Raw genomic sequence first — 24,325 nt, 5'->3', positions numbered from 1 at the left:
CCAAGCAGTGAAGTATTTGAGCAGTTCGATAGATTATACTTGCTCTCTGGAGGCAAAACAGCTTACTTTGGGCAGGTTTCTGAAGCACGCAAGGCAAGATATATCTTTTCAACAGAGTCTAGTCTGAACTATATATAAAAAAGGGCAGGCCGGTGCATTAAGCTCCCGCTACGCACGGGGTCTGGGAAAGGGGCAGATCACAAGAGTCTATTCTATGCAGCTTTATCTTGCATTTCTGCAAGAGACCATTTCCAGAGCTCGAACCAGTGACCTCCTGCTTACATGACATCAACTTTACCAGCCAAGCCAAGGCTCCCCTTCTAATCTGAACTATGTATGTGTTAAAGTAATTGACACGCATATTAAAAGCACAACCCAACTTCAAATTCTGCATTCACAACTAATGATTCCTACCTTTCTCTATTCTAACATACACAATCAACAAGCTCCCTCAACTTCTCAAAACTGCTTGTTGTTTGCAGTTCTTTGCAGAAGCTGGTTTTCCTTGTCCTTCTTTCAGAAATCCATTGGATCATTAACTCCGATTTCGACAAAGTTAAGGCAACTCTAAGAGGGTCAATCAAGGTATATCTTTTAAGATCATCTTGTTAGTTGTTACTAATCAAACTTCAAAAGTTTACATGTGCCCAGAGATTTGGGAATAACTTTTTAAATTGATAATGCTACTCTTTTCACCCTTGGGAACACTTGAAACATACTCATTATACACAATGTCTTTGTTTTGAAACATACTAATCCCATATTAATCGCCACTTTCTCTAGTCCTTTCTTTAAGTAACATTAACATGGATTTATATACATTAACAATGTATCACAAATCTAGTTGTGTAGTTTAACCGGCTGAAGATGATTTTCTTTGTCTGGCTTTTTTTAAGAGAACCAACTTTAGATGCGGTGACGATCCTCTAAACAACTGAAGGAAGCATCATAAATCTACTTAAATCAAATACAACAGAATTGTAGATTGCAAGTCAAATTTTCACTTCAAAATTTGAATAGCAAAATCTTTTTGTAATTTAAATTTGTATTCAGTTGATCGTAGGTGTATTTAAAAGGATAAAATTGACTATCTAATAAATTTCTTCTATTTAAATCAAATCAAATAAAAAATAAATCTTAAAGAAATTGTAGAAATTAACTACTTTAGTTGGAATGTCATTCTCCAATCTGGGCTTAATATTTATTGCTTGAGGACCGATAGAGATTTTATTCGATTTTGTCCTTATCCTCCACTTTCCCTTACTAACTTAGAACACACCTAAAATATCTCGATTTTTTTAGTTTCATATCGAAATTATTATGGTTTCTCATACTGCAACACACTACTCCTTTTTCTCTATCGACAAACAACTTGAAAATTATTATAATGACCTATAAATAAAGTGAGAATAAAAAATATATAAACTGATCTCAATTAATTTAGTTCTCTACCCAAAATTTCACCAACGTTCTATACATCTATATGATTGTCCAAGTCTAAAATAAATTATGAGATCCTCATACTACAAATCACTCTTTTTTTTTTTCCTCTATCAATAAACAACTTCAAACTTATTATGATGATTTATGAATAACGAAGGGTCAAAAACATAACCTAAAGTATCTCAAAATTTTTAATTTCCTGTCTTAACTTTCACCAATTGCTCTATACATCTAAATGATCGTTTAAAATAAATTATGACAGAACATACTATAAATCACTCTTCCCCCTATTCAACAAACAAGTTAAAAATTCTTATGCTGACTTATGAAAAAAGTGAAGGATAAAAAATACACAAAAAATATCTCAGTGTTTTTAACTTATTACAAGAAATATCACCAAACGTTTATCGTCTCCGCATTATTCCCTCATTATTCCATGAAAAGCCAATATTATAAAAGAGTGCATAAAAACCCTACAAGAAAACAAAACTTCTTCAATTAAAAGTTAATTTTTAAGGTAATTCTCCCTCTAGATTAAATAAACCTTGAATTATAATAACACAAATAAATTATCAAATAAATTTTAAAATTTTGAAATACTTACTAATACTATATTCAAAAATTATTTTTTTAGTAAGTATATCATAAATATACTTATATCATAAAATTTCTTTCTGAACATTTTCCTTTGTATTAGTAATTTCTTCCTGAACATTAAATATACTCGAGAAAGGCAAGTATTAGTAAATCTAAAAATTCCACAAATACACAACTTATATTTTCAATATTTCAAAAAATCCCAACTCTCTAAACATATTACAAAAATCTCATATATACACAGAATGTTATGTATATGTCGAATATATTATATATATTAATAGAGAGAGAAAATAAAGTAATTAAAAAAGTGGGAGAGAGTGTACTTACTTTTAAAAGGTTGCTATTTATGTTATTTATACATACTAAATACTATCATGAATCTCTATATTCTTTTTCTTTTGTTTCCATGTACCCAAAATAATCGTTCCTTATATTTGACGTGAAAGAAGAAAAAGAACATGAAAAGAGGAAGAATGTAACAAAGATTTAGTATTAAGGTATTTTAATTGTGATATTTAATTCAAGTAAGAAAATAATTTGTAGAAAATGTAATCTTAAATTTCGATTGATTCTATTTTAGCCAGAAAAGGTTTTTGTCAAACCAGTATCTTATTTTTGTTTGGAAAGGTTTTTATTTGTTACTATAGTCAATATTTAATATCATTAAATTAATAAAAAAAAAAATAGCCAAAAGACAATTTTATCTAAAGCGATGACTTTTAATAAGGGCAAAAAGTTCAATTCATTTTTCTAAGTGTCTTCACACTTTTAATAGATTATAGATTATAGATTATAGATATAGATTAGTGTGTGGGGTCATGATCTACAAATAGTACGTGAGGCGCAGTGGAAACATATAAACACACAACATGTCACGGGTGTGAAGCGAGGTTTGAACTCTCCTGCACGAAGTATGTCTCACGAGCGGGGCTTCTATTAAGTTATATACAAAAAGTATGCACATTTTATACATAATTAAAGGTCTGCTTTTTGTATATTAGCTAGCGATCATAATTAATTTTGATCGAGCAACCAAATACATTAAAACCCCTAAAATTTAAACTCATTTTTTAACTATACAAATAGTTTGACTCTACTAAAGGTTGTTACCATGACCATGCGTCTATTGTACGTTGACTAAAGGTTAATCAAAGTTTAAATTTGTTAGATTCGACGTCCATATTTTTACCATTGGTGCAACGCATTTTTGCAAATACATTCAAAATTCGTATTAGTAATTTCCTATATACAAGTTACGGACTTACAGTTGAATCGAACATATTATATATGCTTCTTAACCAGTGGCGGACCCAGGATTTAGGCGTCTTGGGTGCTCGAGAGTTCCAAACACATATATTGACATCCAAATTGCTTTAAGGTTCCGACTTCCGCCTGAAAATTAAACAACCTAGCTATCTTCTTGATTTCATGGACGTTTTTTTTCCATCTTATACCAATTTTTATACATTCCTTATATAGTTATACCTGTTATGCATTAGGTTTAACGAGTGCCGAAGCACCATAATTTTGAACGTAGGTCCGCCCCTATTCTTAACCTCTCTAATGGGGACCTTTGTGTTGGCAATTTGTCATGTTGACAAGGTGGTGGTCGATGTTTTTGGCAATAATGTCTAGCGTGGTGGAGTTTTCAAGCATAAGTTCTCTTGTGTGTGTAGTTACGGCGAGGTTTACGGCCCAAAAATATGATAAGATGATTGGAGCCAAATATTGAGGAACACAAATTTTAGGTACTTGAGAATAGCTTAACTAGCTTGGACCCATTTTTAAGCACATGAATCAGGGACCATGGTAACTCATACTGTAAAAGATGGAGTAGAAAAAGTGAGGTAGGGACCGTAGGGTTAACTTATTAGTAATAGTAGGTAGAGTTGGACTTGGGTTTGGGTTTGGGGCTTTGGACAATTGGTCTAAAGTATTGGTTGGGTTAGACATAGATTTGAAAAATTACACAAATACACAACTTCTGTTTTCAATATTACAAAAAATCCCAACTCCCTAAACATATTACAAAAATTCCACATAAACACAATGTTATGTATATGTCGGCTATATTATGTATATTAGGAGGGAGAGAGAGTAAAGTAATTAAAAAAGTGAGAGAGAGTGTAATTACTTTTAAAAGGTTGGTATTTATGTTATTTATACTAGATTAAAATTGTAGTTTTAGATTAAATTTAATAAAATATAAATATTTTATTTATAAATTATATATAAATAAATATAATATATATATATATATATATATATATATATATATATATATATAAAATTAATCTGTTCGGTTTGGTTATTTTCACAGTTTTTTAAAGTAAAACCATAATCAAACCAAATAGCATCAGTTTTTTAAAATTTAAAACCGAACCTAACTAAACCAAACCAAATGTCGATTTTTTTAATCGGTTTATGGTTCGGTTTGGTTTTTAACCAAACCCATGAACACCCCTACAACCGGGTAGAGTAGCACAAGATCTGCATCTTGACTAATGTATAGCTATTGATTCATTCACATAATAACTTGTTTCTCGTATCGATGAAGTAGAGGGAGACGGTTTTTAGTTTTCTAGATTTTGTATTTTAAATATTGTATAACTAGGTAAGTATATACTTGGTCATAATATATGTAATAGATTTTTTGTTGTATTCGACTAGTTTAATTCAATATTGTTTAAGAAGGAGTTCGAATACAGGTATGGGCTAAATAAATCAATGGACAGTAACATGTTGGTGTTCTCTAATTTCACCAAGTGAAGATTAGACAAGAGAAAGACTATTGATTGAGATTTGAATCAGAATTTGTGCTCCCACGCTAGCTAGACAGCTCAAATTTTGTATGATGTGTTATTTCTCAAAACGAATAGTCTGTGTTATGACTTGTGTGAGGTATCACGGCGAGGATATATATGCATCATTTTTTTAAACAAGAGGTGTATTATCTCTAGGTCGCAAGATTGAAGGGTATAATTATCTCTTTTCCCTACTTTTAACTATGATAACAAAATTAGTCCATGAAAATATGAGTCAACCAATCCGCCTAAATTTAGACAAGTTGGGCCATGTTTTTATGACGGAGAAATGTGGATATAACCGGAGTCTTCTCATTTAAAAGTTGTATCGGTTTGGCTAAATATGTAAAAACAAATTGCTCATAAGAAAATTTGTCAAAACATCTTAACAAAAACTTTTTGGTTGTTTGATATGTTATGTCTATATGCATCATAATTATAGCAGCCATGTTTGCTTGGTTATGTCGTTTCCCCCTTTAATATATAACCACAAATAAGAAAACATTTTGTTAGTTTTATTTGGTTTTAAAATAAATTATAAGAAAACAAACAAAGAAATTAACACTTGTTGGAGTTAGAAGAGTTGTGCTACGATTTATTATTTTGACCATCTTAATCCAATTCGTTTCAACTCGAGTAACTTATTGGCAAACTAATATTCTATTCATCTGTTAATTCCATTTTGACCCGCACAAAATCAACCTAACCCTCTCATTTGCACCGCAACTTCTAAGTTAATCAAACATGGTCATTATGAAATTCCATGTCCATAACCTATGGAAAAATTATATAGATCAGTATTAATACCCATCCACACCAAACCAATACTCAAAAACTCAGTAAGTAGTTATAACCCCACCCCCACTGGCCAAACCTCTCAAAAGGAAAAAGATGAGGAAAACAAAAGATACTTCTTTTATTCTGTTTTGGCCAGGATGCTACATAAAGTAATAACAATTTCACTTGGAGACTAATGAAAATAAGAGGAAACCAAACTATCAAAGCAAATTATAGTTGGGTTGCTTCACTATAAAGGGTAAATTTAGACAATTCTATAAACTCTACATGCGTGACGTGAATGAAAAAGTACTATAACATGATTAAAAAAAAATTGAAATGAAATAAAGTAATTCCGTCACAAAGAATACTAGAAAAGTAAATAAGTTGAACCATAATGGGAAAGATTTAATTTGTCGATTTGCTTATTGCTACTACAATAGTTATTTTACACCAAAAATTTAACAATGAAGGAAAACTTATACAGTTGTTTAAATCTAGTAGGAGAAATATGTGATACAATTAACATCAAATCCTGGAAGAATTTTATGTATAATAATTCTCTTCAACAAAAAAATTCTACGTTTTATAAATTCAGAAGTTTAACTTTAAATAATTTGCACTATAAGTGTGTTTTCGAAAAAAAAATTAAGTTTATACACCATCAATATAAGAATATATACAACATCAAATTACTTTTATCTGGTATAGCTTACAAATCTCACGTTTACGGAAGCTTATATATATACACATATCGGGTGATATCACGTGAAAAAATAACTTATAATTAATTGATGATATATATATATTATAACTTAAATTCATTAAAATTATTTAACTTTCTAGTTTCTAGAACATGTTAATTTAACTTCTCACAGGATATGCAGGTGACTCTCATAGGTGAAGTTAATAAAGTCATTGTTTTAGGCTGAAAAAAAAATTAATTATGAATTTTATTATTTTTTTTTCTTTTCGATAATATTGAATGACAGTAAAAAGAGAGTAAAAATTTCTCTCTATATACATATAATAAAGAAAAAGATAAATTATCATTTTTAAACGTAAAAATTTTAGACCTTTGAACTAGACTACTCAAATTTTCATAGTACTAAATAATGCTTTTATAATAAGATCTAAGATAATATATTAAAAATACATGGTATTATCTTATTAGCTTGAATGGTATTATCTTATTAGCTTGAATCAATCTTTACTATTATAAATAATTATATTAATATATGAAATAAAATAACACACTAAAAACGACAATTATACAAAAAAAGAATCACACTAATTCTTTTTTAATTATTTTATGTATATGTATATTTTATTATTCCAAATTAAAATTTAATTTTTAGTTACTAATTTTATTGAAAGCTCTAGCTATTAATTTTATTAAGTCATTTTGAAATATAATCAATTATGAAGGTAGAATTTGTCATTTAACATAGATAACAAAGTTGTGTAAAAAAACACAAAAGTAAAGGTTGTTTGATGTTTTAAAACTATACTCTCAACTGTATTCCAACGAGTACTCATCAACTAAAACTACCAACAAGAAATAGTCTTCTCAAGGAAAATCTATGTAACTTAAAGGTTAAAAAATACACTTCTCATGTATTAAAAATTATAGTTGAGTTGTTTGTTTTATCAATTTAATAGAGTTTTATTTTTTTTATACCATCCCAAATTAAAACAATAAGTTTTCATTTTTACTTTTCTATTTAATCTATAAATTATTATTTTTATTATTAATTATAGTCATTATTCAAAGCGTTGAACATATTATGTTCAAAATAATTTAGTAAATTTATCATTTTTTTATTGCTTATTAAGAATAACCAAGTACCGAACAAGTGAAAAAATGAACAAAGAAAATAATAATCAAACTTATTTTATATTCAAAAGATAATATAATAAAATTGTCATTGAATTTAATTTATTGCTCATTGTGAATGTACTAAGCACTTAACAAGTAAAAATAGCCGAAAAATTAATAATCAAACCTAGAGTTCCGAATTAAAGTTAGTTAAATAAAGAAAAAAATCTCTGGCAAAATTTTAGTTTAACTAATATTGACCAAGTAAAATGGAACAAAGAGTATGTAATATACCCGCCTCGTTTGGTTTAATTTATTAAGCCAAATTAGCGGCTTTTTCTCTCTTTATAATCTCCTCCATTTCCCTTTTTTTTCTTCCTTGTCCCATCCCACGTTCCTTTATATTCTCTCTTTTTGCTTAATCCTCTAATCACTAATATAACCCCACTATAACTAACACTTTACCACATTGTGAGAATATTCACATATGGCTATTTCCTTTCTTTCTCTCTTACTCTTCTTGTCCTCTTTTCTCTTAATTCCTTCCATCTTTGCCTCCTCTTCCTTGCAAGATCCTCAATATGTTGTTGATCAAGTTGATAGGTAATACATTTTTGTCATACATATACACCTCCTCACTGTTTACTCTTCCTTCTGTCTAGTTTTATCACTTTATGTAGCAGTAATTTCTTATAAGGCCGTTTAGAAAAGAATTGATATAATTTTTATATTTCGATTTGACATGCTTTTATAGTTATAAAAAATATTTGAGATTGTCAAGCTTCGAAAATATTTCTTTCATGCTGGACGACAAGAACTATCATATAAATTGGAACAATGGAGTATATTCTAAGCTTATTATTTGTCTATTCTAATTTATTTTATTTTATTTTTGGGGGGTGAAAAATGTCTCTAATAATAGCTAAGGGATAGGCCTTATAAGAGTCCAATCTTTATCTGGTAGATAAGGGAATATATTTTGAGTATACCCACAAAGTTAATCATGTATGCAGAGTTCAACATGATAAATAAAACTTGCTGATGTACCATAGTAATTTACGGGTTCTATCAAACCTAATAATCTTGACGTTAAAATATACTGTTTCGTACATTTTATTTGTCCAGTATGATTTGGCTTCATTAAGCAATAAAATAACAAAAAATAGAATGACCCAAACTGATTATCCATAATAAAGTGCACGGATATATGGTACATTATGCACAACGTAACATGATTTGACATTTTCTCAATTTGTTACAACATTCTTCATTTACAGGAGCATAAATGTGTCAAGGAGAAATTTAGGGTATTTGTCTTGTGGCACAGGGAATCCTATAGATGATTGCTGGCGTTGTGACCCAAACTGGGCAAAACACAGGCAAAGGCTAGCTCATTGTGCTATTGGCTTTGGCAAGAATGCAATTGGTGGCAGAGAAGGCAAAATTTACGTGGTCACAGACCCCGGCAACGATGATGCTGTTAACCCTAAACCAGGCACTCTTCGGTATGCTGTTATTCGAAATGAGCCATTATGGATCATTTTTGCTAGGGATATGGTGATTCGATTGAAACAAGAACTTATTATGAACTCTTTCAAGACTATTGATGGAAGAGGAGCTAATGTTCACATTGCAGGTGAAATTAATAGGATCACTAAAGTTTCGATAAATATTAAATTTTGTTTGGTTAATCTTTCAAAATTTGATTGTTTGAAAATTAAAGTGTCTTTTATTATAAAGTGCATTTCGAGAAAAAATTTTGTGGAGAATAGCAGTTAGTGTACTTAATTTGACTAAGCAAATTGAGAAACACTTCACTTTTGCGGAGAGATAAAGTCAAAATTTAAACGAATAAAAAGGGTTTGAGTCAAATTAGTTATTGATTTCTACCGAATTCGTAACCACCACATATTGTGGCTCCATCCTTGCCAATATTAGAACAACGATTTATGGTTGGACAAAGTTTCACCGGTGCTTCCGGAGATAAACTACTTTTTTAGCTTATGTTTCTACTTAAAACTTGATCAAATGCCTCAACCTTCTGAAATAAATATTTTTTAAAAAAGAAAATACACTTTTGACTTTCTAAAAGGTTGATCTATAAATTATGAATTTGATTTTGCAGGTGGACCATGCATAACCATACAGTACGTAACCAACATTATCATCCATGGAATTCACATACATGATTGTAAGCAAGGGGGAAATGCTATGGTGAGAAGCTCCCCAACTCACTATGGGTGGAGGACTATATCAGATGGTGATGGAGTGTCCATATTTGGTGGAAGTCATATTTGGGTAGACCATTGTTCCTTGTCTAATTGTAAGGATGGTTTGATTGATGCTATAATGGGGTCCACAGCAATTACCATATCTAACAATTACATGACCCAACATGATAAAGTTATGTTATTGGGACATAGTGATTCCTATGTCAAAGACAAGAACATGCAAGTAACCATTGCTTTCAATCACTTTGGAGAAGGACTTGTTCAAAGAATGCCAAGGTAATATAATCACAAAAAGCTACTTTATACTTGTCTCCAAGTTTATTCAACATTTCAGATAAATCAAATGATGGATGTGAATTAGGCCAACTGTGTATATAGACACACACACACCAAAATTTGGTCTAGTTTATAGAGAATTAAGATGTTTGGCTTATAAACTTATAGGTAAATATAGGTGTTTTTGAGTAATATTAGAACCTGAAATGCAACAATTATTTTTCGCAGAAACACTTTAGAATCTTGACCGAACATAATATTGACCAAAGTATCTTTTAAATTGATTAGCTAAATACAAATTTCTACGGTGCAAAAGTACTTTTTAGAAAAAGAAAAAAAAAAACTTATTTTAAAAGTTTAGCTGGATTACTAGCTAGTATTAAAGTGGTGAATGTTAGTACATAATTATTAAATTGATGAAATTGTTGGATTAATATTTGAGACATGCATGCAGATGTAGACATGGTTACTTCCATGTGGTGAACAATGACTATACTCACTGGAAAATGTATGCAATTGGTGGGAGTGCTAATCCCACCATTAATAGCCAAGGCAATAGATTCCTTGCTCCAAACTACAGATTCAGCAAACAGGTGAACATATTGCTATTATTAATTTATTCACCATTATAGCAATTTATTCTTAATTAATCACTGCATTATTAGATCGTATATTAAATTTTGTGTATGTATAGGTGACAAAGCATGAAATATCACCAGAAAGGGAATGGAAGAAATGGAATTGGAGGAGTGATGGGGACTTGATGTTAAATGGTGCATATTTTGTACAATCAGGAGCTAAAGCCTCTTCAAATTATGCTAGGGCTTCAAGTTTAAGTGCTAAGTCTTCTTCACTAATAAGCTCCATTGTGTCCAGCCCCGGAGCCCTAAATTGCCGGAGAAGTTATCATTGCTAGTTGATTAAAGTGTTTCTTAACAAAGACGAGAAAAATTTATTTTATGAAAAAGGACGATGTGGATTATATTGAAGAAAAAAAAAGGGAAAAGGACAAGAAATGCTCTATTGTAATTTTAATTTTTTTTTGTATTTTTCTGTTTATGACTTTTTAACTTTGATTATTCAATACAGCCTCTGAATGCCTATTCTCAGCCACTAGGACTTAAAAAGCTCCCATTCTAACTGGTTTCTTTGTAATACAAAGTAATTAAATATGTTGCTATAAATTTGAATCTTGTGAATGTCTTTATCTCCCTTTCTCATTGATTCATATAGGCCAACAAAAGGGGTAACAAAAAGGGTCTAAAGGACAAAAAAAATGATTACAGTGGATATATTAATGAAGACAAAGGTAAAGATTCAAAGTATTATCAGCCAAAAGCATATAAAGTGATGGGCAGTTTTAACTACCAATACTCAAGTCAATGGGCATGCATGTTATTTGAAGATTATTGCATTTGCCGGCCATATTGTCCTTTGTATTATGCACCATAACTAAACATGCAACAAAGTATTCATTATAATCTCATAAAGTGGTGTCCGAAAGAATAGAGTGTATGTACAGTACCTCTACGGCTCTCCCTCAGAGAGATCATATCTAAACAATGTTAACCTAAAAATGATGCCCCTACTTAACAAACAGAATGATAATTAAACTTCCACTCTTTGAAAGAAAGGGAATTCAAAAAATAAGTGGCTAACAGTTTCTTATTAGCTTTGCTTCATAGTTGTTTAAGGCATGGTAGTATTCAAGCATAACGACACCACCGTCGTGCATTGGAGCACTTGTTTCAGTTGTAACTAATGTAATTTCAATTGCCCAAAGATTAATTTCTTCTTTTTGGGAAAAAATAAAAGATTTTGGAAGTATGGGAGTATACTAAAATGCTTATAAGATGGGTTGTTGAAAATGCCATATAGTGACAATAATAGCTAGTTAGAAATTAATAGACTATAAAGTACTCTAACAATGCTACAAGTTAGTTAAGAGTATCTGATTTCAAATCTGTAGCTTACATACCTTTTTGAATCAGACAACATATCAACTACGTATCAATCCACATTTGAACTTTCATCAATACTTTAAAATATACTTTTTCATTATATTGATATGAAAAAACTTGCAAGTTATAGTACTTTAATTTTCGTATAGCTTTCAAATATCTAAATTTTAAATTTAAAATATTTAATTAATTTAATTTAGCTTAAAAAATTAGTCAAATTGAATATCAAAAAATGAAACGTGACAACTATTTTGGAAGGACAGGAGTACTTTTCAAGCTAAAAATAATTAAAAATATGGAGAGGAAGTAATTGGACGTCCCCTATCAAATTAGAGCATCAAACTTTTATCCTTTTCCAAATTCCCTACCTTAATTGAAGCAAGAATGGTCAAAGATAATTACAGTGGTTTGATTCAATTATATTACTCCTAGCCCCTAGCTAGGACTTATAATATGATTTAACCATGTGGAAGACTCACAAAAAAGGAAAAAATACTGACCTAATTGGAATTTTAATTACTACTAGTGATCATGAGAGGCAATTGCTTTACTTTTAGGGACACAATAATTTGTCTTTGAAATTCGTTTACCTGATTTTGCTTTGTTTGAGGGCCTGCATGTTAAGCATATAATACCTAATTTTATGAAATTTACTTGAGACATTGATTAATTCATTCTTTTTTTTTAAAAAAAAAAAAAAAAAAAAGTATCTGTTGGACGTTTCAAATTTTAAATGTTACAGAAAAGAAAAGACGATACAAATATTTGATCAAGTTCTGGAACATAAATTATATTTATAGGTAATAGTATTTTTGTTTTAGAAAGACCCCATCCCCCCATCCCAAAAAAGGGAAAGGACAGAAACGACACTTCAAATTAAACTATTTTCATAAAAATGACGATGGAATTTAAATTTCACTTTCTAGCCATTTTAATTTACTGATTTGTTTTATACCGTTTCTACACATCTTCTATACAGTTTCTCTACAAATTGTATACATATAAATATTCTATACGAAAATTATACAGTTTTGATACACAATTTATACAATAACTGTACATTTTTTTTACATGTTTTATACAACAATTATATAATTTTCATACACTTTCTATATATTTTTTATATGTATTTTATACATATACATATTTGATAGAACTATACAATTTCTATACATGTATCTTGTATAGATACATATTCTATTTTAATAATTATAGCATTTTAGTATAATTTAATTATTATTTCTAAACAATAAAAAAAAACAGAATATTTGATCAGTTAAAAAAATTATAGCAAAAAAAATTGAAATATTTTTAAAAGGACCGAATTTCTCAAGTTGAATGTTGTATCAGTATTATCTATAGATTGTATCAGTATTGTATTATGGACTACGTAGGTCAAAATGACCCAAATTAGGAAATGACTATAAAGCGGAAATAGTATATTCGACGGGTCATTTTTTGAAAAGTTTTCAAACTTGGGCTATTTATTTTAAAAAGTTCTATAGAGTGTCCAAAAAAAAAGTATAAATAACATAAATAACAACCCTTTTGGAAGTAATTACACTCTCTCCTACTTTTTTAATTACTTTACTCTCTTCCAATTAATATACATAACATAACCGATATATACATAACATTCTGTGTATATGTTGGGATTTTTGTAATATGTTTAGGGAGTTGGAATTTTTTGTAATATTGAAAACATAAGTTGTGTATTTGTGTAATTTTTTTATACTAAACACTATCAATTATTTCCCCATTTCATATTAATAGTTGGAATATTTAGATAGTTAAAAGTGTGAAATGGTTTGTCAAATTGACATCCAATATTTCAAGATTTAGTCTGTCAAAGTATTCAAGAAAATTGCAACTAGAGCCTCAATTGTGCCTTCTTTTATTTATTATAAATACTTTTATTTTATGCTTTATGTGGTATTATACTGTTAGAAAATCTTATTTTTGTATAAATTTTCATTATACCTTCTGTCAAGATATATAGGTCATACATATTTAAGGTGAAAAATTTAGATGTGTAGTATGACATTATACATTACTGCAGTTTATTTTTTAAATGTATAAGTTGCCCTCATACATGTGAAATTGTTGTGTATTTTACTTCAATTATTTTACGAACTTCGTCAATATTCAATTCCATCGCGATCGTAGCAATTAATTTCAAAAAGTTAAAACTTTCCGAAATAATAATTGCATCACTTTTATGGAATTGATAAATGATTTTCAACTCCCAAATTCCGAAATGACGCAACAATATGGGGATGTTCATATTTTTTTCCGAGAATTGAAGAAAGGCGAAGACGGTTTTTCTTTTTTCAAAAACGTCATTAAAAATGAGAAAAACTAACAGTGATGTTTAAGAGTTTTTTTGAATTTAAATTTCAGTTATTTTATTTAATCATACAAAACATAATTATAGTTAATCAATGACTTTATTTAAGGGAATGAAAGATTCATTTGATTACTCTTTCCATGAATGTAGGAGATTATGTTTTATCATCTTACCTTAAATATAAGATTAACTGTTTTATCATACATTCGAGCTATGTATGATGGGCAGCCGAATGTATGAGTATATTTATAAAATTGGGAAGAGAGAAAGTTAGAGGAAATTTTATGTAATTAGTTTCAATAGGTAGGGGATTTATGTTGTTTACACTATATTATAATATAAGTAGGGTCCTAAGTGGTTTTTCATCATGCTTTTATGAGAATGGGTCGAATAAAGGAAGCCAAACAAATAGGGGCTAGTCTTACCTTTAGGCCTTCATCAAATCTACATTGGCCCATAGAATATGGTTTCTAATTCTTGACGCTGCGGTCTTAAACATGTCATGATCGAATATTATATGTTATAAATCTTTGATTTAATTCAACCCCAAAAATTTAATTTGAGAGGCAAGTACTATACTTAAGATCATATAAAAGAGATCGATATCGTTATTCCACTGATACGAGACTCAACATCATACAAGTTTATCACTAAGAGAATGAAAAGTATAAACTTAAATTATTTTAAAATTAAAAAATAAATTATTTTTTTCCAAAACCACCTAATAATAAAATAGTGAAACATAAAATAAAATAGAGGGACATTTGCTGGGATTTTCTAATTGAAATTGTTCTTACAAAAAATAGTTTTTAACCTCAGAAGGTTTGACCAATCCTACTCTTGCTAGGACATTTACACATTTAGATGCTATTATTGTACTGTAAAATTTGAAACTGACATTCAAATCACAAATCAAATATTTGGTCCTGGCTAATCGATAAGCGTAGATAAAAGTAATGCAACACAATAAAGGAGACTTAAAAAGTTGGATTATATATTCAAAAGGTTCTCTCTTGATCACTCCGCACCCTGGTTAGCTGAGACTTAATTATCTTAAGTGAATTCTCAATTCATCTTGATGACGAATTTCATAATAATATGTGAAATTAATTATTCTATATCTGCTTGCTCTCCTTTCTTCGATTCTTATTATTATAAACTATATGATCTTTGACCTATTATTTTTTTGTTTGGTAGTTGGTTAATTTTGACCTATATGCTAGAACTATTTTTATCAAAGTAACCGACACATTAATTGTCAATATGACCAATTGCAAGTTTGCATCAACAAGTCTCATGCATCTCTTAATTTTATTTATCGTTGTTTTGACTTTGTTTATGGTTTGTGTTGCCTGAGCCTATAAAATTTAAGATAATGCTGCTTTTGTTATGCACTAATAAAGAGCAGAAAAGAAGAGAATATTTCTTATTTATCTTGAAGGATTGAGGGAACTTTTATAGGGAAATTTTTTTTTATAATTTTTCTTCGTACACATATACCATATTTTAATAAATATTCATTATATCTTGATAGATACCCATTATATCTTGAGAGACTTTGATTATCATTTACAACAACTTTTTTTATTATAAGAGTTCCCGCTACACAATGTCATGTCCAGGCCTCACAAATTATTATAATCGATGGACTTTGATGTAATCATAATTCAATTAATTGCAATAAAATAATAATTTTACTGATGAATCTTGTTGAGTGCAATTTTATTATTCTCTTGATTCGTTTTTTTTTTCCTAAGCTTTTCAGTGATTTGAATTTTGAAGACTTTTAATAGCATATTTCTCAAATTATAGAATGATTTAGATCTTCTAAAAAAAATTCTGTCCACTCCATCGAAAAACTATATGTAAACGAAGTTGGATATCTCTGCTGCTTGCGAATAGGGGTGGGCATGGTATGGTATGATACGGTATTTGAAACTTCGGTACGGTAATTTCACTATTCGATTTTTAAAAACATCATACCATTATCATACCATATTAATTCGGTATGGTTCGGTATTTTGACGTTTGGTTTCGGTATTTTGCGGTATGATAATCGGTAACCATAGTTTGTACAACTTCGACAATATATACCCGTATACTAGAGTATTATTACATCGACTTTTCAAAAGCACGTCTTAATTGTCTCATAAATACACATTACACATGTAGAGATATTGAAAAAGAAGTACAAACAATTCTTTTTGTTAGTCAATTACACAAAAAAAACATTTTAATCAAGATAGAGTAGCAAAAGTTTCAATGTCTAAACATTTTTATATTATTATATTTGTGTGTGTATATATATATATATATATATATATATATATATATATATATATATATAAAAGTTACTTATGTAACTATATGTACTTCGGTATGATATTCGATATTTCGGTATGTCATTTGTAAATACCGAATATCAGACCATATACCAAAAAAATTTAAAATGTATACCATATGTCATACCAAATACCATAATACCAAAACCACGATATCAAAAATTTCGATTTAATATGATAATTTAATATATACCATACCATGTCCATCCCTACTTGCGAATTGCTTCACCAACTGCGAAATGCTTTCTCCCAATAAGAAATTTATAAAAAGCACACAAAGAGAGAAAAAATCCATGTGGAAATATTTATTATAATATTAAATGAACACGAGAGTCACACAGGACAATGACCTTTAACCATTGAACTGTTTTTGTGGTGAAGACCAGAAATCTTTTGCTTTTTAATCAGATTATAAATCTTGATAATGAAGATGAACTACTTCATGCTCATAAAATCCATTGGTTGGTAAGCAGTAGAGATGAATTTAAAATTTCTAGTATTCCACAAGCTATATTTTTTAGCATTGTCCAATTAAAAGCTAAAGAACATTAAAAAAAAAAAGTAAAGAAAATATTTGCTACCACACAATCTAACTTTACGGGTCTTATTACCCCTCAACTAAATTTTTGCATATTTTTGTCATTTTTTTTAGCTGATGTAATACTTTTATTAGATAAAATGAGGTCCACGTCAAAGGTGTCACGTCAGACAAAATGGTTGACAAACAGTGGCGGAGACAGGATATTCACTAAGGGGGTTCATAAGTGAACATAAGAACTAACCGAAGGGAGTTCAACATCTAATATATATACATAAAAAAAATAATTTTAATCATGTATACATAGCATAATTTTTCGCCGAAGGGGGTTCGGATGAACCCCTTGGCAAAGGGTAGCTCCGCCCCTGTTGACAAAAGGTGGTGATAAAAATAAGCTAAAATTGAGTTCAGAGGTAATAGGAACCTTATAAAGTTAGAGCGTGTCGAAGCAACTTTGACCATAATTCGGGAGAGTACTGAGTGCTTATTTCAAAAAAAAAAAAAACCGAATCTATTACGTCTATACATCGTATTATTACTAGAATTGATATAGCTTATGTATTTTCGGGAAAAAAATATAGCTTCTGTGTTGAAAATCATATTCGACGCATTAATCTTTTCTATCCATTTTATACAAGTTTAAATTATGTACACGATCTTTATAATGATATGAAATGCAAAGCCTATGAACCAGTAATTACATGTACAACAATGTTAATGTATATGTAAATAAATTAAAATTTATATAATTCGACATTTAACAAGTGGACAACCACTTGATACTTCATATGGAAATATGTGGAAAAGGCCAACAACTGTGGAGAAGGATTAGGATGACACGTAATTAGTGTAAGGCCATTTCATTTTCCTCCTCAAGATTTGGTCTTACCTGTTATTGACATGGTGGTTTATCCATATTAAAATAAATATCCCAGAATGGCGGAACCAACCACAAATTGAATTAATAGTTTTTTCCATGTTAGTTTTATATGATTCCTTTTCAATACATAAGCAAAACAAGAGGATCACAAAAATTACGTAACTGGACCCTCATACTTCATACTCATTTTATTTGAAATGAGAGGAGCACAAAAATCAAATAAGCGTTTAAAAACAAGAAATTTCATAAATAGCTACTCCATTTATATTGTAATTATAGAACGTGGCTATACTTATCGTATCTGAAGGTATTAGTTGTACCAATGAAAAAAATATATTCAGGCGATCGATCGATATCATCTTTCTTAGATGGATATTAATTGTATCAACTGGAAAATGGAAGGGTTATATAATACATATCTTATCAATGCCTCTTATATATGTATTGTCTATTTGCAACAAAATCCAAAAGAAATGCAATTCTATTTCTTAATATTTTGAAATATCGATATGTATTGTAAATACAATCTAAATATTGGTCACATTGCATAGTTTGGTTAAGACCATATTTTGTTTAAAATTAAGATACAATTAACAGTTGTTATTTGTGTTAAATGTCATAGTCCGTTTACTCATTGGGTTAGTCCATACCTAAAAAAGAGAAATAATTAAAAGCACTTCGATCTAGCCAAAAAATGAGGAGGATTCCACACACATTAAGGTCATAATTATAAAATGAAGATAATTTAGTCGGGTGAAAATCAAAATATAATGTGAATATCATACTTTATACTTATATGTAGATTTTATTTATTTTGTGGTAGAGGTTCCATGCGGTGCCGCCCCCTTTTACTTTTTGTGTTAGTTAGTACCTCACCTTGTCTATATATACAGGGACGGCGGACAACATGCCTTCACCAAAAATCTAAAAGAATAACACATGCATACTGAAAAAATACTTTTGTTTTAGTCAGAAATTGATCAAAATAATATTGTAATTAACTTACAAAATTTGCCATAATGTCGAATAGCTTTGCTAGTGATGCCAATGGAATTCATGGTGGAAATGAAATGGCTGAATCTGATGTCCAGATCATCACCTCCGGTGGCCTTCGCATTCCGGCACATTCTAACGTTCTGGTATGCGAAGATATTACTGTTTTTGAAGTTAAATTATTTTGTATTCAATTATAACTTCCTCCATTTTAAAAAAAAATAAAAAATTGAATCATTAGCTATGTTAACATGTAGTAGTTCTAAATATGAAAAATGAATATTCAAAAATCATGATGTAGCGGGAGTATTACAAGTCTGTTTCAACTTTTCACTCGACATGTGTCAAAGATGTGATCCGATGTGTCAAATTATGTGATCTATGTCAATAGTTTTTCGACATTTATTTCTTTGTAAAGTACTGACCTTTACGAACACAATGTTAGAGCACTGCGTCGAGGATTCTGGAGAACATACTAGTTGGGCCACAGAGCTATGAGAAAAAGATACGGATTCTTGGCGTCCCCTGCAACGCCGTTTCCGTGTTCGTCCAATTTCTCTATTCCTTCAAGTGAGTTTCTTAATACACGCAATTTCGTTCGTTTTCTTTCTTTCTTTTATCTTTTACGATGTGTTTGGTACATAATTTCATGAAGCACCTTCAGTTTATCAAAAACATTAGACAGGAAGATTTGGAGGATGTGAATTAGGATAGAAGGATAGCAGTGGCGGAGTACTGCTGCACCTGCAAAAGTTCGAACTCAGGTTGTTGATGCGGAAATGCACACTTTTGACCACTGGACTATGCTTCTCTAATTTGTCAAGGGTGTTGTTGACTATGCTTCTCTAATTTGTCAAGGGTGTGCAACAACATGTATACAACCATAAATATCTATATTTAACCTATATACGCGAAAAAAATTTCTGACGAAGGGTGTTTATCTGACCACCGAAGGATAGTGGAGAGAAGTGTGTCCTTGCTAGTGGCAGGAGGACTTCGTTATGGCATATATCCATGCTAATAGTCATAGTGTTGGTCTTGTTTTAAAGTGTGTTATCGTTTGTCGTATTAATTGATGCTAGTCTTGTTTGCGTTATTATTATCTGGTGTGTTAATACATGTTGTTTCGTGTTCCTTTATTATTTCATTTGTGGAATGTTCTTGTATTGAGCCGAGAGCTTATTGGAAACAACCTCTATATCTCATCCTTTGAGTTAGTGATTGGAACTGTGTGCACTTACCCTCCCCAAATCCAACTTCATGAAAATTTACTGAATTTGTTGTTGTTATTATTGTTTAATTTTTTTGGAAATTAAGACTCATGAAATGACTTTTTTGTTAAAATAGACAAATAAACTCTATTTATTTCGAGAGGTGGGTGAAAGCTAATTGGAATATTATGATTACCCAAAAAGAAAAAAGAAAAATTACTATCGTTTCAAGTTCATTATTTTTCACCTACCCCAATCCTTGACCAAGCCTGGCTCCCATACGTTAACTTGTGTTGATTTTCAAAACATGTTAGTCGTGCTCTAATTGGAATTTTATATATACTGAATATGACAGCAAGGGGTTGAACGTTTTGCCGTAGGTGATTTGTCATCAAAGCTTAAATTTGACCCCCATATCTTAATTATCTTCCACGTGGCTCATTCATTACCATTAGATTCTTTAATCATATACTTTCCTTTCTCAATAGTCCAGCACCGGTCAGACCAAGTTTTCCAATGTTACTGGAGTGTGTTACATTACAAAATTTAAAAAAAATATTAAAAAAAAAAAGAAGAAGGAAGGAAGGGAGATTCATCATAGGCATTATCTGTTTGGTAAAATATTACTCCCTTTATTCATGTTTACTTATTCATGTTTATTTGTTCATGTTTGACTTGCCACACAGCACACCTTAAGATGCAATAAACACAATAATAATTTTACTATATTATTCCTAAATATTATATGTTGGACAGTGAATCGGAAATAATATTATATTAAAAATGACATCTATTTTTAATATATTGAATAAGTAAAAGTAGACGGAGTAACTAGTGGCACGAATCTACAGCAGATGATTACTTGTAGTTTTCTTTTAGTATATGCAAGAATTTAATTTGTATATAAGAATTTTCAATTGAATATTTATGAAGAATTTGGATGTCTAAAATGGCTAATGTAATCATTTTTTCAATTAGGTGCACTGAGGAGCAGATGGAGAAACATGGGATTCATCTGCTAGCACTTTCTCATGTGTACTTGGTACCTTTACTAAAGCATAGATGCACCAAAGCGTTGGCTGAGCAATTGACAATTGAAAATGTAGTAGACATGCTTCAACTGGCGAGGCTATGTGATACACCTCATCTTTATCTTAAGTCCATGAAATTTTTGCGGAACAATTTCAGGAAAGTTGAGGAGACTGAAGGTTGGAAGTTCCTTCAACATCATGATCCCCTGCTTGAGCTTGAAATTTTACAGTTCATGGATGAGGCTGAGTCGGTATGTAACTACAACATTCCCAATTTTGCTCATGGCATGGTCGATAGAATATTGAAACTTGTCAATTGGTTGTGCGATTATAGGAAGAAGTTGTTTTGTGCAGTCTTGACTTCTTGATTGCTCTGATGGTCACTCAATTATTAAGTATTATTTCAAAAAGTCGCCCTTCTTCTTGATTCCAACTTTTTTCCAACAAAGAAAGTGATTTTTTTGTAAAAATATCTGTCAGTTGAGTGAGTGACCATCTGAGGAATCAGGCAACTCCAATCTTGACTTGACATTCGTTTATGTCTTCTTTTATCATGCATTCAGTGATGTGATTAGTGGTTTTCATTGGAAATTCGTCATTTTAGAGGAAGAAGAGGAGGAGGAGACACACACGGGAGCAGAACTTATATTTACAGCTAAGCGAAGGGATGGATCGTTTGGAGCACATATGCAGCGAAGGATGTACAAGCGTTGGGCCATATGACAGCGAGTACTCTTGCCAAGAGAAGCTGCCATGTAGCAAATTTGATACATGCCGAGGCCTCCAGCTTCTGATACGGCATTTCTCTACTTGTAACAGCAGGGCAAAGGGAGGTTGTTCCCAATGCAAGCGAATGTGGCAGCTCCTAAGGTTACACGCATCTATTTGTGACCAACTTGGCGATTGCCGAGTTCCTCTATGCAGGTATGGCCACCACTGAGTAACTAGTTTATCCATCTATACTTGTACAGACCACTTTGATTTGTATATTTCTTCTTAAATCCTTATACACTTACCGTCTCTAATTGGCGAATGACAGATATTTTGCAATGACTTTATCACATAGTTTGTTGTTCGCCTTTGTAATTGTCTTGTAGTTGTGATATAGTCAGTCCTAGGAAGGTTATCAATTCCACAATGTCATATACTCTATTTGATTAACGAACATAACAATTGTGGCAAAGGTGAAATGTTACAAGGAATTAAGATCTCTTGACTCTTGCCCTCTTACAATTTATTACTTCAGATTGTTAAGGTTGTTCTTGATGTGAACATGAACCATCCATGATCCAAGCAGCGATAGTTGACTTGACACACGGTCCCATTTCGACTAAATCCTAGAAAGCAACATCATCTTTTATGACATGTTCATTTGGATCATTAATTTCTAGTTTGCATGCCTCTATTTTTTCCTGTTCCTAAAAATATCTTGAGAGAGTCTTAATAACATCTTAACACGTTGGATTGGATAAGGTCGATATAGGGTGACATAAATATCAATCTCATATAATGTTGTTTACCTTTTTCTATCAGTAGGGTCAATTTCTTGAACCAACTTGATCATGATCATTCATAGTATTTGTCTACGTAGTTGTTAATTGATCATGAGTATCTTAACAGCTCTACTTACTTTACAGAGAATTCAAACAGAAAGTGGAAAAAAGGGGCGGCGACGATGAGCTGTGGAAATCACTTGTTAGAAAGGTGGTGTCAGCCAGAGCTATATCTTCTTTGTCTCTGCCTAAAAGAAAGAGGGTAGAGGAACCAAGATTGAACCTAAGGCATCATCAAACGAGACGCTTTAGATTGAAAAATCAGTGTTAACAGTTAGAAAATTATTTACTTTTTAGACCTGAGAAGGTATCAATTAGGCAGACATAAATCCTACTGTAAAGATTTTTCTTTGTTGATTATATATATGTATTTTGTTAACCAATTTCTTGTGCTTTACTGTCTTTGTGACAATTAATTGGGAGACACGCTTGCTTTTCCACACTATAGTGAGGAAAATCAAACTTAAAATCTAGTGAGTTCATTGAGTACATAGTGTACGACTTTTTTATTAACAATATGGAGAAAAAAAATTAGTTTTTGCTTTTATAAATCTAACAGGAAGGGAACCGTACCAAGCATAGTCTCGATGGTTGCTTGTTTTCGGCTTCCATTCCATGTCCAAGATACGCTATAGAGTCCAATTAATCTGAATTTATGACCTTTTTGTTTACCCACAAAAGGTTAACGTTGAATTTATCAAAGTGGTTTAAGGACATGTGAGTTAAACTGATGATCTCAAGAACGCAATAATAATGAAGTAAATCATAACGATAATGAGATACAATGAATATGAAGTAATTAAGAAGGTAATCTAGAACCCCTAATGTAGATGACTAATGAGTTATTTATAGAGAACGTCAACCTAGGTAACTATTTTTGTAGGTTTCGCACCCCTCATAATATCCCACTTGATCGAGCACAACTCTTTGGTTACACATTTAATGGTGAGAACAATTGGGTAACGTATAATAGCAGATCAAAGTTACTCCTCACATGTGACCATATCATTCGTCCACATGAGCAAAACCGATTTTACTCCATTCAATTTTCATCAAAGAGACAAAGACAATTAATAGATATTTACCCAATACTTTTTTAGTCCCACTTGCTCAAATACTAGCCAAAAAATGAGCTGTTCATTATTGTATCTTCGATATAAAAATGTGGACAAATTTACACTTCTTTACCTGCACTAGTGAATCGTGAAAGGCATAGGCAATTAGGTACCAACCACAACATTTTACTATACTTAAACATGCAAATTTATTTCGTCCTCAACATTTGTTTTTCTTCTACTTCTTTTTTGGTTGAAATTCGTGGCTGATTGATGAATCTTCATGGGTTGGTAGTGTGTAAGCCATTACGCAATCGGTTTTCCCATTTTGGAACCTTTCATAAATCAGTTAGGAGTGTATTATAAAAATAATATATGCACTGTACATAGGACTGAATATGAACTGCCCCCAGATAACAACAATATTGTCTAGGTATGCTCAACAACTTTCAAACACAATTTGA

The 24,325-nt window shown here is 30.8% G+C and overlaps 2 protein-coding genes across 3 annotated transcripts; both read left to right on the top strand.

Moving 5' to 3' along the window:
• The first annotated feature begins 7,768 nt into the window (after positions 1 to 7,768).
• On the top strand, positions 7,769 to 11,157 carry LOC107875878 (probable pectate lyase 18). The gene is made up of 5 exons (XM_016722752.2): positions 7,769 to 8,046; positions 8,721 to 9,079; positions 9,569 to 9,950; positions 10,405 to 10,543; positions 10,645 to 11,157. The coding sequence occupies exons 1-5, from the start codon at positions 7,931 to 7,933 to the stop codon at positions 10,864 to 10,866; spliced, it is 1,218 nt and encodes a 405-aa protein (XP_016578238.1). The 5' UTR covers positions 7,769 to 7,930; the 3' UTR covers positions 10,867 to 11,157.
• Positions 11,158 to 18,835: 7,678 nt separating this feature from the next.
• On the top strand, positions 18,836 to 23,189 carry LOC107875881 (BTB/POZ and TAZ domain-containing protein 1). Of its 2 annotated transcripts, XM_016722758.2 has the most exons (5): positions 18,836 to 19,157; positions 19,457 to 19,581; positions 21,201 to 21,504; positions 21,858 to 22,177; positions 22,891 to 23,189. In XM_016722758.2, the coding sequence occupies exons 1-5, from the start codon at positions 19,038 to 19,040 to the stop codon at positions 23,075 to 23,077; spliced, it is 1,056 nt and encodes a 351-aa protein (XP_016578244.1). In that variant the 5' UTR covers positions 18,836 to 19,037; the 3' UTR covers positions 23,078 to 23,189. The 2 variants fall into 2 exon arrangements, with proteins under 2 accessions (XP_016578244.1, XP_047269900.1); XM_047413944.1 differs by lacking the exons at positions 18,836 to 19,157; positions 19,457 to 19,581 and adding an exon at positions 19,582 to 20,837.
• Positions 23,190 to 24,325: the final 1,136 nt, after the last annotated feature.

This window comes from Capsicum annuum, chromosome 6 (assembly GCF_002878395.1).
Source record: "Capsicum annuum cultivar UCD-10X-F1 chromosome 6, UCD10Xv1.1, whole genome shotgun sequence".
Lineage (NCBI taxonomy): Eukaryota > Viridiplantae > Streptophyta > Magnoliopsida > Solanales > Solanaceae > Capsicum > Capsicum annuum.
Note: the sequence above shows the minus strand (reverse complement) of the source record. Positions and strands in the feature narration are given on the sequence as shown.